At 45.2% G+C, this 17955-nt stretch overlaps 1 protein-coding gene across 3 annotated transcripts in view; it reads left to right on the forward strand.

Moving 5' to 3' along the window:
* Window positions 1-17955, forward strand: part of LOC113406218 (protein Shroom2-like) — a 188484-nt gene that overhangs the window by 63871 nt on the left and 106658 nt on the right. For all 3 annotated transcript variants that reach the window (XM_026649543.1, XM_026649546.1, XM_026649550.1), the window contains exon 2: window positions 11484-11635. In XM_026649543.1, coding sequence (XP_026505328.1) covers window positions 11484-11635 — 152 coding nt within the window. The remainder of the gene's footprint in view (window positions 1-11483; window positions 11636-17955) is intronic.

Raw genomic sequence — 17955 nt, forward strand, 5'->3', positions numbered from 1 at the left:
GGGGGGGGGGGGGGGGGTTGCTCTGTGACTTTGTGGCGGGGGAGGGCAGTTACAGATCTTATGCAGCGGTCCTTATCCTGGCTCACAGATCCACGCAGCAGGGGATCTGTAACCCTACCCCCCCCTGCCAGAAAGTCACATAGCCGACACATACACACAGTCCCCCCCAGGAGTGCTGGCAGGCTCCATTGAAATAACCAGTCCACCAGTGCGGAGCCTGTCATTCCGGGAGTTTAGAAGTATCATTTGCATCAGAACACTAAACCCGCCCCCCGCCACAGTCTGCGTCCCCGGTTTAAAATATTCCCGCGAAAACAGCAATACAGACAACGGTGTTCATTAAAAAATCGAAATGATTTTATTTTTTGGGAAGGGGAAGGGGGTGAAGGTTGTATGTAACTGGAGAGGATAGTCAAAATGGACTGGGTAAAGAAACGGGGGCAGGTTCAGCTTTTCTGTCCACAAACTGAAAAGTCACTGGTTGCCCTGCTCACTCAGGAACCTAGCTTTCAAAGCCTCCCGGATGCACAGGGCGTCCCGCTGGGATCTTCTAATGGCCCGGCTGTCTGGCTGGACGTAATCAGCAGCCAGGCTATTTGCCTCTAGCTCCCACCCCGCCATAAAGGTCTCCCCCTTGCTCTCACACAGGTTGTGGAGCACACAGCAAGCTGCAATAACGATGGGGATATTGGTTTCACTGAGATCACAGCGAGTGAGTAAGCTTCTCCATCTCCCTTTGAGACGGCCAAAAGCACACTCCACCACCATTCTGCACTTGCTCAGACGGTAGTTGAACAGTTCTTTTTCTGTGTCCAGGGCGCCAGTATAGGGCTTCATGAGCCAGGGCATTAGCGGGTAGGCTGGGTCCCCGAGGATGACTGTAGGCATCTCCACATCCCCAAGAGTTATTTTGTGGTCTGGGAAGTAAATACCTTCCTGCAGCCGTCTAAACAGACCAGAGTTCCTGAACACGCGAGCGTCATGAACCTTGCCCGGCCATCCGACGTAGATGTTTGTAAACCGTCCCCGATGGTCCACCAGTGCTTGCAGCACCATTGAAAAGTAGCCCTTTCTATTGATGTACTGGCTGGCCTGGTGGTCCGGTCCCAGGATAGGGATGTGAGTCCCATCTATAGCCCCACCGCAGTTTGGGAATCCCATCGCGGCAAAGCCATCTATGATGACCTGCGCGTTTCCCAGGGTCACTACCTTTGGGAGCAGTACCTTGACGATTGCCTTGGCTACTTGCATGACAACAACCCCCACGGTAGATTTGCCCACACCAAAGTGGTTCGCGACTGACCGGTAGCTGTCCGGCGTTGCAAGCTTCCAGAGGGCTATGGCCACTCGCTTCTGGACAGTGAGGGCTGCTCGCATGCGGGTGTCCTTGCGCTTCAGGGCAGGGGACAGCAACTCACAAAGTTCGAGGAAAGTCCCCTTCCGCATGCGAAAGTTTCGCAGCCACTGGGATTCATCCCAGACCTGAAGCACTATACGGTCCCACCAGTCCGTGCTTGTTTCCCGGGCCCAGAATCGCCGTTCAACAAAATCCACATGCCCCATTGCCAACGTCATGTCCTGGGCGCTGGGGCTCGTGGTTTCTGACAGCTCTGTGCCACTCTCCGACTTCAGGCTCTCACGGCGGTGCCGTAGCCTCCTCGCCCGATTTCTCTGCATCTGCCTCAGGGAAAGGTGTATGATAAGCTGCGAGGTGTTGAGAACGGCCACAAGTGCAGCGATGGTCGCAGCGTGATCCATGATCGCAGTGCTGTGGCGTCCGCGCTGTCACTGACCAGAAAAGTGCGCGAACTGATTTCCCGCCGGCGCTTTCATGGAGGGAGGGAGGGCGTTAGTGACGGACGGATGACGACAAATTTTTTTTACCCAGAAGGCATTGGCGGCTCGACCCAGAATTCCGATGGGCAGCGGGGACTGCGGGAACTGTGGGATAGCTGCCCACAGTGCACCGCTTCCAATATCGACGCTCGCCCCGTTAGTGTGGACTCACAAAGTCGAATTACTGTCCTTAGTGTGTCCTTAGTGTGGACACACACGTTCGACTTTGCAATATCGATTCCACATATTCGATTTAAGTAAAATCGAATTACCCTCGTAGTGTAGACATACCCTAAGTCTGCGGCCTCCTCCAGCAGTGGGGCATTGAGAACACAGACAAGACAGTCTCCCTGCTGCCAGTTCTGGTGCCCAGGAGCAGCAATTGGATGCTCTTGCAGCCCTGAAATTGAGCGTTCTCAGTTGTTCTGTGGATGCACAGGCAGCCCAGTTGGCATGTGGGGGCTGTGAGGGGATTGAACGTGCTCAGTGCAGATGGAATCTTTGGAGAATTTAGCTGCCAAACTCTAACAAGACTCTTCCGCACATGTGGAAACTGATATTTTTTCACAGGCTTTATAACTTGGACAGATATGCCATACTGACCCCACAGTTCCTCATGCTCCCCAGTTCTCAAGGGCTCCCCCTTTTTCTTACTTATCCTAAAGGGATGATGGCAAAAGGTACATCCCCACCTTTCTGTAAATTGTTATGTCCATGCTCCAAACCCTGGAGGCGCTAGAGCTTCCCAATGAAACAGCTGTAATAATTTTTTAACACGAGCAAAACATATTTTTCCTAATGTCTCTGAATGGCAGTGCTGTTTTACTGAAACTTTTTTTTAATTTTAATAAAGAAAATCAGCCTGAGGCAGTAACCTGGCATAGGAAATTTGAGCCTGAGTGGTTAAAATTTGGTAAAGGGTGTGTCTATACAGCAAAGAAAAACCTGCGGCTGTCCCGTACTAGCTGAGTCAGGCTTGCGGGGCTTGGTCTGCGGGGCTTTTTCATTGCTATGTACATTTCCAGGCTTGGGCTGCAGCCTGGGCTCTGGGACACTGTGGAGTGGGAGGATCATAATGAAAAGTATTAGGCAACCTTAACTGTGGGTGCTGCTACCCGTGCTGACTATAGTAATTTTTGTAATACTGCAATTTGATGTGAAATCTTCCCATGATTTTTGTATGTCGCCTATTGATGTAGATCATTAGTTCCTTGGGGCAGGGATCATCTCACCTTTAAATATCTTAAATTATTTTAGTTTGTCCTCCTGAGTTTGCAAAGTGTTCATAATATTCTTACTTAAATGATCTAGGCAAACAGGGCTACATTAAACAAACTGCTGTCTGGTACAAACATAAATAGTTATTGGTAGTTACATTTTAAAAAGTCATCTCATAATGGCAACATTGATCTGCACATTGTGTTAGAATAAAATATTAGTTGTACATTTTAACCTTAAAGAGGGGAAATTGGATTGTTTTTAATTAGACTTTTGAAATTCCTGCTTCTGGTTTGAGTTTCAGCCTTGAGTCTGTTTGTAGAGCTGTGAAAAGTCCCACAGAAAAATGTGATGTTATAATATAAACGGTGGCAGGCCATAAATCATAACAGGAAAGGTACAATTATAAGCATTAGGTAAATATGTAAAGAGCTGTAGTAAGAGCCATATTGAATGAAAGCTTTTCAAACTATGATTTTTAATGCTAAGAAATTGTTAAGCAAATGCCCAAATGCTTAAAGATGACAAACTATTTGAGAGAAAGGAGGACCCATGACATACTCCAGGAATAGGAGATGGTCTCTTTGTTCTTAAATTTTTCCCAAATTGATTTGTAAAGACATTGGTTGATACCAGAGTCCATTTCCATCCAAATTAGAATTTGGGATGTCTGGATCTGAATTTGGATTTGATCTCTACGTGATCATGATGATGGACATTATATGAGAGCAGTTCTACACAGATCTTTATTCCCAGTCTATGGTTCTCAGGGGGGTGGAAGCGGGAGTATCTCAGGGAGCCACCACCTCCAGTACCTTTTGAGGAGGAAGTCTGCTGGGTCAACTTGTTCAAGATAGTTTATAAGGATATTAGTGAGCTGTTCAGTGGAGGAGATGGATAGACTGGACACAGGGCATTGTATTAAAATAGAAGTTGGAACTCTGTCTTCACTGCAATTGCTTGTGACTATTGCTATCAGTACTGCGAGCAGCAATGGGTGATCAACTGGCTGATAACACTGGTGTGGCCAACTTGTACCATTTATATACCCAAACCACAGGCCTGTCTTACACTTCTCGCCTCTCTCCACTAAATAATCCTCCTTCCATCCTATTGCCATGTAATGAATGTCCAGTCTGAGGAATTGGAGAGGAAGGATGGGCCAGTGGTTAGGGTGCTAGTCTGGGACTTCAGAGACCTGTCTTTGATTTCCTGATCTGCCAGACTTCCTATGTGACCTTGGGCACTCAGTCTCTCTATGCCTGAGATCTCTGTCTGTAAAATGGGGATAAGAGTATTTCCCTACCTCACAGGGGTGTTGTGAGGATATTGAAGACCGAGACAGTTGGATACTAAGTCAGAACCATACAGGTACATAAATAGAATTTGTACAGTGACACTAATTTACCACAAACACGTAGTCTTCTGACCAACTTTCTGTAATTTACACTACTACTAGTCTCTCCTGCATTTGACTTTTAGAATTCACTGGTAGATGTACCTACTTACTACCAAATCTGGATGTAACCCAGACTGCGTATTCATTGCATAACAGTGTGCTGTAACAGGATGTGGAATGTGTTATGGTATAGTTGCAGGCCTAATAAACGCATACTAAGCTTTAATTATAAAGGATTTTTTCTCCTCGTTCTGCATTGCATTGAGTCAGTGTGTCACTGCTTCATGTTACTTGTCTATCTCCAGCGATTTTGTTTGATGGGTTTTTTTCTTTGATTAGCTGACTTTTTTTGCGTCACTCTGTACTATGAGCATCTAATGGATTTTTACAGATAATCAACATACCAGCCAACACAAAGCTATTTTTTGTTTGGGTGATAAAGCATATTTTTATTCATGGGATCACTGCTGATAACAGAGTCCTGGTAAATGGGGCTATTTTCCCTGTGTTGGTCTGTTTCACTCTCCCCTCCCCCAAAGAAAGGAATCTCCAAGGCCAAGAAGCTGATACAATGTCGTTCTAAACGAAACTAGATAATGTGTGACGCTGCACTTCCCCATCCTGCATCCTGCTTGTTTATACAGGTGTTTCTACGGGAATGTGGGTATTTAAAGTTAACCAATGAAAGCTGATAAAAACAGCACTTAAGGGTCACATTCTAGGACTCTTGCATCTCTGTCAAGCTTCATCAATTTAAATGTCTACGTGATCAACGTTTCCCTTTTATGTGTTACTAACTTGGGATATAGGTTTGTGAGTATCCTTTGAATATGCAGTACACCTTACTGTGACTATTCCTTTGTGTGGAGTGGGATGAAGGTCTCCAAAGAAGGAGAAAAACAAAGTACTTACCTATCCTATAACAGTATAACACACACGTTACCCATGCTTAGTTTGTTGCTTTACCTGATGCTTCCTGAAATTAATTGTACCCTCTCTTTCCATAGGAACAGACAGTATATCAGAGTTCAGACAGTATTTTTAATGAGAGAACTTTGAGAGAGTTTTCATACCCTCAACCCATACTCCATTCTCCATACTAAAAGTTTTTTGGGTGACATTGCAGGAGATGCATTTTTGGAAGATGTCTTTTTTTTTTTTTTTAAGTCTGTTGCCAGGACAATTTGCTCTTGATTATTTCCATTTGTCTCTTAAGCCCAGACTGCACACACAGTTTATACTGGTATTACTGTGTCAGTTAGTGTGTGACTCTCTTGTTTTGTTTTGTTTTTTACTCTATATAGCTATACCAATACAGCCCTTGGGGCTGGTCTTCACTACCCGCCCGGATCGGCGATAGAAAATCGATATTTCGGGGATCGATTTATCGCGTCTCGTTGGGATGCGATAATCGATCCCCGAATCGATGCGCGTACTCCACCAGCCCAGGTAGGAGTAAGCGCCGTCGACGGGGGAGCCGCGGCGGTCGATTTGCCGCCGTCCTCACAGCGGGGTAGGTCGGATCAGATACGTTGAATTCAGCTACGCTATTCCCGTAGCTGAATTTGCGTATCTGAAATTGATCCCCCCCCTCCGTAGTGTAGACGTAGCCTTAGGGTAGATACAGTTATACAGGTATAAAGCACCTACCAGTATAGAAATAGCTAAACCACTGTAAAGCACCTTTTACTGATATAACTGCATCCAAATTAAGAGGGTTTGATGTTAAGTCTTTTTTTAATGTATAGTAAAGTATAGATACCAGTTGCCTTATCTGGCCCTCCCCTTTGTCTCACTGAAAAACTTGCAAGTGTACAATATTTGGAGGAATATTAAATTCCTGTGTATGGTTGAAGGTGGAGAAAGGGGTTTTTATAATAGGAGTCTGCATCTCTACCTGTTCTCATCTGGTTTCACACTGCGTTGTGGCTGTTGGCTGATTGTAGACCGACATGGCGCTAAATATTGCCATATTTTTGTTGGCTACTCTTGCCAATCCAATCTTATAGCCTCCCACTGACTTTTTTTTTTTAAAGGCTTTCTTGTCCCATATTTACCTTGTTTGAAATTTAAATATGAATATCAAGCCCAATTTCTAGGATAAATAACATTTTGTGTGGGGGGTGGGGGGGAGGAGGGTGTTAGGATTTAAAATTTGGATCCAAATACATAACATTTCATTTCTAAACTTTCTCCTGGATTTGCTTTCCCCGCTTTCCCTGTTCCTCTTCGAGGAAATCTTCTTCCAAGTCTGACAAACACAAACTCATCTGTGCCTATTGCTGCTGCTCAACTAATGACATGAACTGACAATGACAGTAATGCTGCTCACTCTGATAGATATCTTTTAGTGGAATGAACAAAAGTAGGGTCGTTGGTGGTGCAAATGAAATATACAATTTAACTCTCTAAATGTGTGAATGAAACAAATGGAGAGGACCTGCTCTCTGGCTAGGTTTTGGGCAGATGGTCAAAGTGACCTGAGTCAGATTCCTGTCTCTCTTCTAGTGAGAGTGCAAAACAAAAAGACACACCATGTTCAGTACTGTGTGTAAATCAGAAATGGTTCCAGCCCCCTTGTGTCCCGATGTTCCTAGTATTTATCAGAATGTGTATTGAGAAACATTTTTGTGTGTGAATACATTTTTTGCATGTCTGTGTGTATTTGAGGTATGAGAAAAAATTGCACAATAGTTTTCACAAGGGCATTTGGCAGTACTGAGAAAGTTCTAAGTTTGTCTGTTGGGCAGGGTTGTAGTTCAAACAACAGTCTGATAGAGCGGAGAGTACATCTGGTATACAGATAATATGATGAAAGTAATAAAATCAAAATTCACGAAGACAGGGAAATTAGAATGGCAATAGTAGGAGAAAAGGGATATAATGTTTTTTGCAGATAGCTTCTCCTATGAATTGGTTAGTTAGTTTTACTTGTGTTCAGTTGCTGGTAGAGCCTTTATCTTATAGAGGTTTACTTTAGAGACGTGTTGGTTAAAAAACAGTTTCTTAGTGTAATTAAAATGGATTGTATTTTCCCCCCTAGCAAATACTCATGCTTGGACCAACAAGTACATAATTGAATGGAATTATGTTATTTATACACACATTCACTGATCTGTGTTCAAACCAGCAGGGAAAATTTATGCACGAATCCTTTTAGCGCAGAAGGATTGTTACTATATAAGATTGTATGTTTTATTCTTTTTATCTGCAACTAATTTAGAAGCAATATGTGAAGAGACCCACTTTCAGTATTTGTCAGGGGTGCTTCAGCTCAGTCTCGTTTTTCAGTTGTGATTAATGTTGTTTTGGACGTGCCCATAAGTCTCTTTGGAAGGCTTACGCTATGTGGAATGTGCAGTTCCCCTGCTGAAATGAAAACTCAGAGGGGGTAACTGAATACTCTCTTCAGTCAGTGTATTTCCAGCTCGAAGAAAAAACAAATAACTTTGCTGCGAACAATGAAAATTCCTTGAAACCCTAGGAGACTGGACTGAAAAACTGACACTGTCAAGGTCTTAAGGCTCAGACCTTCAAATTGCTTATAACCCAGTGGCACAAAGTCTTTCCAGCCCTCAGGGCTGAACCAGTACCTTGCCAGGAGTTTAAGGGCCACAAGTAATTTACATGTAGATATGTTGCTTAAAACTCCTCAAACCACAATATATTATACCTCTTAATTTTTATTCATCCCGGGTTGACCTCCATCCTCAACCCCGTGGTCTCTAGTCATTCACCACTGCTTTTCATTGACATTTCCCCATGCTGTATGCTCCACTATGCTTCAGGCTTCAAAATGCATATCATTTAAAGGTAATCCAGAAATGCAGTGAAGCACTTAAAGGACTTGAGAGCACTTTTTGGGAGGGTCAAGATTCATGTGTCCCCAGGTGCTCATCACTTCTCTTAGTTTTGATTGACTTGTGACTCTCTTCTGTGGCTGCCTAGAGCAACTATGTATTTCCATCCCTGACTCCTTGATCTCCTAACCTGTTTGCTTGCATGGAAGTATGATTTCCATCTCTACTCCCTTGCTCTCCACTCCACCATACAACTGAAGTGGGATTTTAAATTTTTAGTGAACCCATGAGATTTGAATAAATACCCTGGCAGTTGTGGGTCATGGATTGTGCATTAATTGTAACTGGATGTGAAAACTTACCTGAATTTTAATTATCTGCATTTTTTTAAAAGATACGATTTGAAAACTACTTTACTATTATCAAGTAATTTTAAAAATAACCACTGTTTTAGAAAGGTCTACGAATACAAAATATTCAGTGCATCATTTTTTATTTAGACTTTTCTGAAGAGAGAAGGTGAGGTGAGGTATTTTATTGGACCAACTGCTGTTGGTGAAAGACAACCTTTTGAGCTACACAGAGCTCTTCTTCAGGTCTAGGAAAAGTACTCAGTGTCACAGCTAAATACAAGGTGGAACAGAGTGTTTAGCATAAGTAGTTAATGCATCTCTTAAGAGACCATTCAACAAGACAATCCTAATGTTAACTCTCATCATTCCAAGAAGTATTGCTTTATTTTATCATTTTACTTACATCTGTATTGTTGACGCATTGCTTTTTTTTAAACTTCAGTTTATAAACAAAGTTTCAAATATCCACTCCTGAATTGTATTGGATCCATATGCCCTCTTTGTTGATTGTATTGAGGCAGATAAGTTGTGGATACGTGTTTTTGTTTTGTTTTGTTTTTTATTTTTTTACTAATTATGTAGTAAATGACTTGGCCTGCTTTTGAATACAGTAGAATGTAAAACATTGTTATTTGTTTATGGTAATAACTATGATGTGCTAGGTGTTTTCCAGCGATTTCAAGAGAGTACAGGCCCTGTGCAGAGGAGCTCACTCTCTAAGAGCTGGTAGACAACATTTTGGAATGAGGAACAGCTAGGAATGAGGAATTTTTATACAAGTCAATTAGATTCTCTGTAGGAACACAGCAGAAATAGGTTTTCAAGAGGGCCTTGAGTGTGGCCAGGTTAGGGGCCCTGCGGATGGACTCGGGACAGTCGTACCATGCCTAGGGGACAGTATGAAAGAAGGCCTGGGGATAATTGTGCAAGAAGCAGATGAGGCTGGGGAACACTAGAAGAGCAGAAGCTGTTTGGGTGAGGGAGGCGTGACACAAAGCCTGACAAAGATGGAAAAGCAGGGAGGGGGAGAATTTTATATAGAGCTTTGAAGGTGATGACAAGTGTTAAATCTGCTGTAATAGTGGATGGTGAACTAAAGGAGGGATGGATTCAAAGAGAGGAATGACATGATCATGCAAGAAATAGGACTTTAGTGGAATTATTTTGTATGGACTGAAGGGGAGGCCAGAGATGATGTGGTATTTTGAGTTGGGATATAAAGAGGACCTGAATGAAAGATTTAGCTTTGAGAATGGAAAGAAAATGGCAGATCTAGGAGTTGAGGAAGAAGTGACAAGATTTGGATATGGTATGTGAGCAGATGAGAGGGAAGAGTCAAAAATTATCCTTAGATTGTGGATTTGAGTGACCCGGGGGGGGGCGGGGGGAGTGTGTACATAAAAGAGAAAGGAAGACGTTAAGGAAGGATTTGCAAAAGAGCTAAGCACCTACAACCACCAATGAAGTTAATGGGAGCTGCCAGTACTCAGCAAATCAAACTCTTGTTTTGTTTTTTAACATTAACAATGTCTATAGTTATTACCAGGTTTATCTCTTATGTGTTGACGGAAATGGTCAAATATTAACTCTTCTTACTTTATCTGCCTATCAATTAATCCGAATATTATGAATAGTTTGAGTAACATTTGACCAGTAACATTTTCTGTAGTCCAGGAAGGGTGCTAGGAAAAGCAGTACATGCCTTCCATTGATGTACACCACGAATGGCCACCTTACCTGGGCATGTGACACATTCAATCTTTGCTTACTGGTTCTCTCACCTCCCTCTCTCTTCCCGGCCAGAACTGCTGTGTAATTCTATCAAACATTGTAAAATCCTTGTTTTCTTAAAGGAAATACTTTCTTCCAACCCTAGAAATTAGTTAAGTTAGACATCCGATTCATTAAATTAGTTCATATTTCCCAGACACAACTAGTTTCACAATATTTTGGTTACCACAGCATGTCAAACATCTTTTGGGTGGAATGTGATGGTGGTGGTGCTGGTATCAGCTAGCTCATCTGAAAAATCTAGATTTTTAAAGTGTTTGTCCAAGGCTTTTTTGTGCAAGCATGCGTAACTATATTGGCCACGCACTGAACAAAGGTGAGGCTGTCAAACTCAAGATCACAGGTACCCTTGGCTTTCCACACCAAGGACACATCTGTACTACAGGCATTACAGTGGCATGACTACAGCTATGCTTTGGTAACGCCATAGTGTAGACGCTTCCTACGGCAGTGGAAGGGGTTTTTCCATTAAAGTAGGCAAGCCACCTCCCTGAGCAGCAATAGCTAGGTCAATGGAAGAATTCTTTCAACCTAGATGCACCTACACTGGGGGTTAGGTCAGCGAAACTCCAGTGCTCAGAGGTGAGACTTTTTCAGGCCCCTGAGTGCTGTAGTTATGTGAAATAAACTTTTCAGGCCCTAGATTTTAGTGTTGCAGCCTTCTGCTCAGGTAGCCCTTCCTTCCTCTCTTTTCTCCAGCCTGGTCTATGCTTCAAAGTTAGATCAACTTACCTACGTCGCTACCACTGCTCGGGGAGGTGGATTACTTACCTTGATGATTAAAAACCGTTCCACTGCTGTAGGAGGTATCTGTGCTATACTGCTACAGCTGCATAGCTGCTGTAGGATCCGTAGCGTAGACACGTCCTCCCTCTCCCTCATAATGCTTATTTCTGTTTCATTACTTTAGCTCTAAATATTTTTAACAAGCATATAATTCTTTTGCATTTTAACCACTTCAGTGTGTTACTAATTACCCAGTTATGTAGTACCAATAAACAATGAATTTTACTTTTTATCTTTTAAAAAAATGAAGTAGTTATTTGTTCTCAATCCTTCTGCTTTTTTGAATTGCTTTTTCTTTAGATTGAAGAAGGGAGCAAAGCTGCAGCTGTTGACAAGTTACTGGCTGGAGACGAAATTGTCAGCATCAATGACGTGGGCCTCTCCGGGTTCAGACAAGAGGCGATCTGTCTGGTGAAGGGATCACACAAGACTCTCAAGCTTATAGTGAAAAGGTAAGCTCCTAACGGACAGCCAGAGGGCTGGATGCTGCCTGGCTCTGCTTTTCAAAGGAAAGGGGCAGACTAGACCTGTTAAAGAGAAGCAGCAATGATTTGCTGTTTTACTTTATTCTCTGCAGGAGTCTTATAAGGGGTCATTCACATTTTTATGCACAAACATTATATGTTACCTCTTCTTCCAAAGGAGCACAGATGAAATGCTGCGCAGGCATTGTATGGGGGAGTGAAGGTCCAAGAGCTTTGGTGTGCTACAAACAGAATTATTTCACAGCTTCAGTCTCTAATTCAGGAAGAAGGGAAGGGAGATGGCAGGCTTGCCCTGGCCTTGTGGCAATAATGACTCTGTTGGGTGCAATAGCTACATATGTGATTGTGAGGAATTGGTTTTGTGAGGGGCTAGGCAGGAAACCGTTTTTTCATCCTGCAAGAATTGTTGAGATTTTAAAAAATATATTTTCATCCTGAATCGGGATGAAAAGTCAAAATCTAAAAACATTTCATGAATCAAAAATATGGAAAAATAAATTCACTCAGATCAATGGAAATGTTTCAGTATTAGCCTTTTACATATGTACTATACAATAGCTTACATTTTGAAACAGCTTTTTATGTTGACCTTTAAAATGGACAAAAATGTTTTGAGAATTTCAGAAAAATATTGAAACGAGTTTCAAAATGGGAAATCTGTCAGAACTGATTCTTTCCTGCAAACAGTTTCAGATTTGATGACTCAACCTTTTCTGATGTGGGGGAAAAAAAAAATCTTGTCAAAAAATACATGACAAGCCTCTTTAGTCATGTGCATTGCGGATGGTTGTGTTTTAGAAGTGAAAAGTGCATTGGTGTAGAGCCAAAGAGAGTATTGTGGTGATTGGGTGATACAGTACATCAATTTAGATTGGCTTGAATGTTAATGTTGCCTTAAATGGTGATCCTTAGTTTCTGGAGATAGCATTGATAGGAAATGAACATGAACAGCCTTTACTTTTAGCTTAAAAAGGGCTTTCTTGTGGGGATGGAAGAAATTAGCAGAGCTGCTGAATCTATCACCCACACAGATGGTGCAATAACTTACAAGTCTATGAATAACAGGTTCAGGGAGTTCTACCAAAATTTGTATAGCACCAGGACTAATAAATAAAAATAAAAAATTGTCTGGACTATGATATAAATCATATTGGTCTCCATCAACTTGATCCTGCACTGGCTACTCTGCTGGAAAAGATTTCTCATTAGAGCAGTGCTGCTCAAACTATGGTTCGGGACCCCAAAGTGGGTTGCGACCCCATTTTAATGGGGATGCCAGGGCTGGCATTAGACTTGCTGGGGCCGAAGCTGAAGTCTGAGCCCCACCGCTCAGGGCCAAATCCCAAGGGCATCAGCTCTGGGTGGTGGGGCTCAGGTTACAGGATGGGCAGTGGGGCTTTGGTTTTGGCCCCCAGGTGGGGCGGTGAGGCTCGGGAAGGCTCAGGCTTCAGTTCCCCTTCCTGGGGTCGTGTAGTAATTTTTCTTTTCAGAAAGGGGTTGCGATGCAATGAAGTTTGAGAACCCCTGCATTACCGTGTATTGCATCAGCCATCTGCGCTCTAGATCAGCGGTTCTAAACTGGGGGTCTGCGGTCCCCGGGGGGTCCGTGAGCCCTTTCAAGGGGACCCCGGGACCCCGTGGCCAAGTCCCGATCCTCGGCGCCCCCCGCAGGGCTGAAGCCAGGAGGCATGGGGATGAATCCCAGAGCTCCGAGTCCTGGTGCTCCCTGTGGGGCAGAAGTTCTGAGTCCATGGGCAGAGTTGGGGACATGAAGGGCATTGCGCCCTCCGCAAACTGCAGCACAGGAGCACAGCAGTCCCGGGGGCAGCTCCACACCTCACCCCCCATCTCCACTCTCCGCCACCTGGCCAGATTGGAGGCGGGAAGCCGGAGTCAGGCAGTGCGGGGCAGCTGCTGCTCTGACTGGTGCCACGGAGCAGGCAGCGGCAGCGTTCCCTGCTCTCCCAGGTTGAAGCTGCTCCTCAGCTCCCAGCCCCCTTTGCTCCCTCAGAGTCAGCTGGTAAGAGCCCTCCGGATGGGGAGACCCAACTCCGTGGCTGGCAGACCCTTCCGGGAACAGGGACCACAGAAGAGTCCTCCCAGCATACAGCCTCTAATTCCTCTCTCCCTACACCCTGAGCTACCCCCCTGCCCATGCACAGCCCCTAGCCACCCCCCTCCCTGCACCCACAGCCACCCTCTGTGTGCACACAACCCCTAGCTACTCCCCTCCCTGCACCTTGAGCTACCCCTTGTCTGCACACAGCCCCTAGCTACCCCCTCCCTGCACACTAAGTTGTTTTCAAACTTTTGTAGCTAAGCCCCCCACCTTTGAGTTATAATTTTTGGTTGCTGGGTGGCCTGCTGAAGTGAGTCATGGGGTGGAGTTGGCACTCACTCCCTGGACCCCGCCATGTGGAGGTGGCTCTAGCCTCACTGGCCCCTGCCCCCCACAAAATAGAAGTCAAACTACACCTATGCCCATGGCCCCTGCCAGAGACCCCCCCCCCACCCCGCTGGGCCCTGGAGTTTTTATAACATGTAGAGGGGGGGCCCTGATTTTCATATAGAAAACCCTTTTTCTAAAATTATATTCCTCTGAAATATAAAATAAGTTCTGTTGATGAAAGTGGGACCAGGCCAGAAAGCATTTGGTCTCTCTGCCATTTCTGAGCAGTTCACACATTTGAAACTATTCCATCCAAGTCTTATGCTTTTATCCTTCACTTCTTTTCCTTATGCAGTAATTCCCAGGATATCTAATAGCTAAGTACTTTGGGACCTAGCCAGCTGTGCATTTTAAAAGTCCAAATCTTGGCCGAGACTTAGATGGAGCCAAGGTTTGAGTGAAAAAGTTTTGCTGTGATGTTCAACAGCCTTCATTCACAGTCCTGAAAAATAACTTTTGTTGTCCTCAGGCCAGGTGTAGTTCTCATTTTGCTACTGTGGGTTAGTAATGTCGATTAGCTATCATAGAATTATCTGTTCTGCCACTGGTCTTTAAATAATCAAATGTCTGAATGGTTTATACAAAAGAAAGTTGTTGGTATCTAAACAAAACTCTGTTTTGATACAGAATTCTGGCACTAATCTGCAGGCCATCAAGATGCTATCCTTGTTTGTTGATTTCTCTTTTGGAAATGCAGCAGGGTTGAGAGCTAGAAGTAGATAAATCAGCTACAAATATTTGCCACTGTTGAGCCAGTCCCATAGTACAGTAATGTTTGAAAGTCGTTTATAAACATTGATGATTGAACAAGTGCAATGTTCTTTTGGTTTTGGTTGAATAAGGACCCTGGAGGATACATGTTGCTTAATCAAGTGGGTTTGTTGAAACAAAAAATGTTAATTATGTGCTAGTTATTCAGTGTTGTTGTGAATCACTTCTTGTGTTGGTGCCTTTTTTTGGAGAACTAGAGAAGAAAATAAAGCACATATTTCTTATAGGAACTGTTTGATTTCTCTTGGTAAACACGTACACAGTAGTTTGTCTATACACACACACATGATTAAAATAGCTCAGTACCATTGGTACTAAATAAGGGAGTGTGTGTGTATCTATATGTAATAAAATGTGTGCACGCAATGTTTAAACATTATTTCCCTAAATACCATTCTGGTTAGGGGTTTATGACACATGCTGTCACTCAGGTTGATGAGGGTAAGGATGGGTGAGAAACTTCTCTGTTCCTGTGACCACTTTCCCTGCTGGCCTCTGATTGACTCTTGGAACTGTCAATGGAGGGCAGAATATCTGAAGCTGGGGAAAAGGAAGCAGAAGCTGATACAGGCATCCCTGCCCTGCAGTGACGTCTGATGACAGGTGGCTGGGACTGCTGTTTAATTCAACCAGCTGCCCAGGACTTTGACCAGAATTGCAGATAACTGAGACGGGCTTTAAACCCTAGAGTAGTGCTGGCGGGTATGAAAGTGACATTTTTTCCCTTGAAAGTATTGTTTGTGTTGACGACTCTTTAAATTGTAAAAACACAAAATATGCTCAGAACGTTGATCAAGCTTATTTTTCTAAATCAGAAGACAGAAAGCTGAATGTGCTTTTCAATTTTATCTAAGTGCACCCTGACTGTTAGGATTTTGTTTTAGATGCATCTTAATTTCCTAAAAGGAAAGAGACCAGAGTCTGAAAAGAACAAAATTACATATAATCTGAATTGTAAATACTCATGAGGAAATTTAGAGTCTTATTTATTTGCATGTCACTTTGTTTACAGAGACATCCTTTAATTGTGGCATAGCAGCGACAGAGCATATATGTATGTCCAGAGGGTTTCCCACATTCCACAATATGCTGTACGGTCTGCATCACCTAACATTTTAAGATGAGGCACTAAATAAAAATCAGAAGAATCCTTTCTGTTACATTCACAAACTCTAGGAGGGTTGCTATTTATTTTTCATTTGCTGACAGGAAATGTGCTTGAAGCCAGTGGTAACCCTTCCATATTGTGTGTGTGGAATTAAATGTCAACTGAAATCGCTGGCCCTTTCATACCCCTTTGAGCAGTTGGATGTGCTTTCAGAGTAGAGCTCAGTGTTCTGGTTGGTATTAAAAGTGCTGTCATTCTTAAGGGCTCTTCCCCCCCCCTCCCCCCCATCCCTCTTTCAACTAGATCAGGCCTGCACAACTCGTAAAGCGGCGAGGGCCATATTACTCCAAAGAAAATAGCTGAGGCCCGAAACCCCCCGGCCCCGCTGAAACACCTCCCCCCCAGCACCACCCAGCCCCCGTGTAAGCAAGCAGGACTCACCCCGGCAGCGCCTCGTGCTGGTCTTCTCGGGAATTAGCTCATCCAGCCGTTGGAGCGCCCTCTGCAGGCTGGTGTCCCGCTGGCCCCATGTCCCTCCCAGACCCTGGTGCCCTTTGATCTGGGGTGCTGCCCCCTGGCAATACCCCCACACTCTGCCTCTAGTTCTCCCCTCTCTGGGGAACCCCCAACCCTCTAATCCCCACCTTGCCTCAGTATAAGGCTACTGCCAGTCACCAACTAGCTCCTGCACCCTGGGGCAGACTGCAGTATAAGCCACACATCACAGGCAAGGTTGGGTTTGGACCTGCTGCCTCTCTCTATAGCTGGGCTGCCCCTCTGCAGCCCTGGTACTGGTCTTAGACCCTTAGCTAGCTCTGCAGCTTGGGGGTTTTCCAGGCTGGGGCTCCCCAGCTCCTCTAGCCTTCCCCCAGCCCTGCTCCACTTCCAGTACCCTGCTCAGCTCCCTAGCAGCCAGGCCCTTCTCGCTCTACAAGCAGAGAGAGACTTCCTCTGAGCCTCTGGCACAGCCTTTTTATACAGGCCAGCTGGGGCCTCATTGGGGCATGGCCCAGCTGCAGCGGCTTCCCCAGTCAGCCCAGCTTTTTCCCTGCCACAGCCCTCCCCCAGGGCTGTTTTAAGCCCTTCAGGGCAGGAGCGGGGTAACCACCCTGTTACACCCCCCCGAAACACATCCTCCGCCCCAGCACTTCCCGCCTCAGCAGGCCCTGGCAGTGATGCACCCGCTGTATGCCAGGCGGGGGGAGCGGGAGACGGAGACACGTGTGCTTCTGGCCGTTCAATCGGTTGGAACGCGGCGCGCGCGGGGCTGTGAGGTCTCTTGTCGTCGTGTCCCCCCCTCCCCCCCCCCGACAGGGGGCGAACCCAGCAGCCGCGCTTCTGACCGTCTGGCAGGGCCGCCCAGAGGATTCAGGGGGCCCTGGGGCAAAGCAATTTCGGGGGCCCCTTCCATAAAAAAAGTTGCAATACTATAGTAACATGTATTTGGAAATGTAAAAAATAACTAGTGAAATACATTCAAAAATTAATTTGTAATAATTTGAAAATACACTAAATACATTATTTAAAAATATTAAATGCTTTAATGGTATGTATACATTTGCAATTACATAATGGGCTGGGTGCAGAACTGGGGGTCAGGGCTGTGAGGTGGATGGGGTCGGGGTGGTGCCCGGCTCAGAGAGGCTGGGCTCGGAGCTGGGGGTCAGGGCTGGGGGGGATGGGGATGAGGTCGGGGGGGTGCCCGGCTCAGAGGGGCTGGGCTCAGAGCTGGGGGTCAGGGCTGTGGGGGATGGGGTCGAGGGGGTGCCCGGCCCCTTACCATGCCGCTTACCCCCTCTCCCGGATCCTCAGCACGCCACGTCCAGCGCTGCAGTGGTGTGGTGTCTCCAGCGGGGCCTGAGCTCCCGCCGCTCGGCCGCAGCCCCCAGCCCCGCCCCCTTACCAGCTGAGATGCCGGGGGATGGGGGAAGACGGAGGTGGGGGGAGCCTCCAACATAC

This window comes from Terrapene carolina, unplaced genomic scaffold (assembly GCF_002925995.2).
Source record: "Terrapene carolina triunguis isolate 2854851 unplaced genomic scaffold, T_m_triunguis-2.0 Scaffold23, whole genome shotgun sequence".
Classification (NCBI taxonomy): domain Eukaryota; kingdom Metazoa; phylum Chordata; order Testudines; family Emydidae; genus Terrapene; species Terrapene triunguis.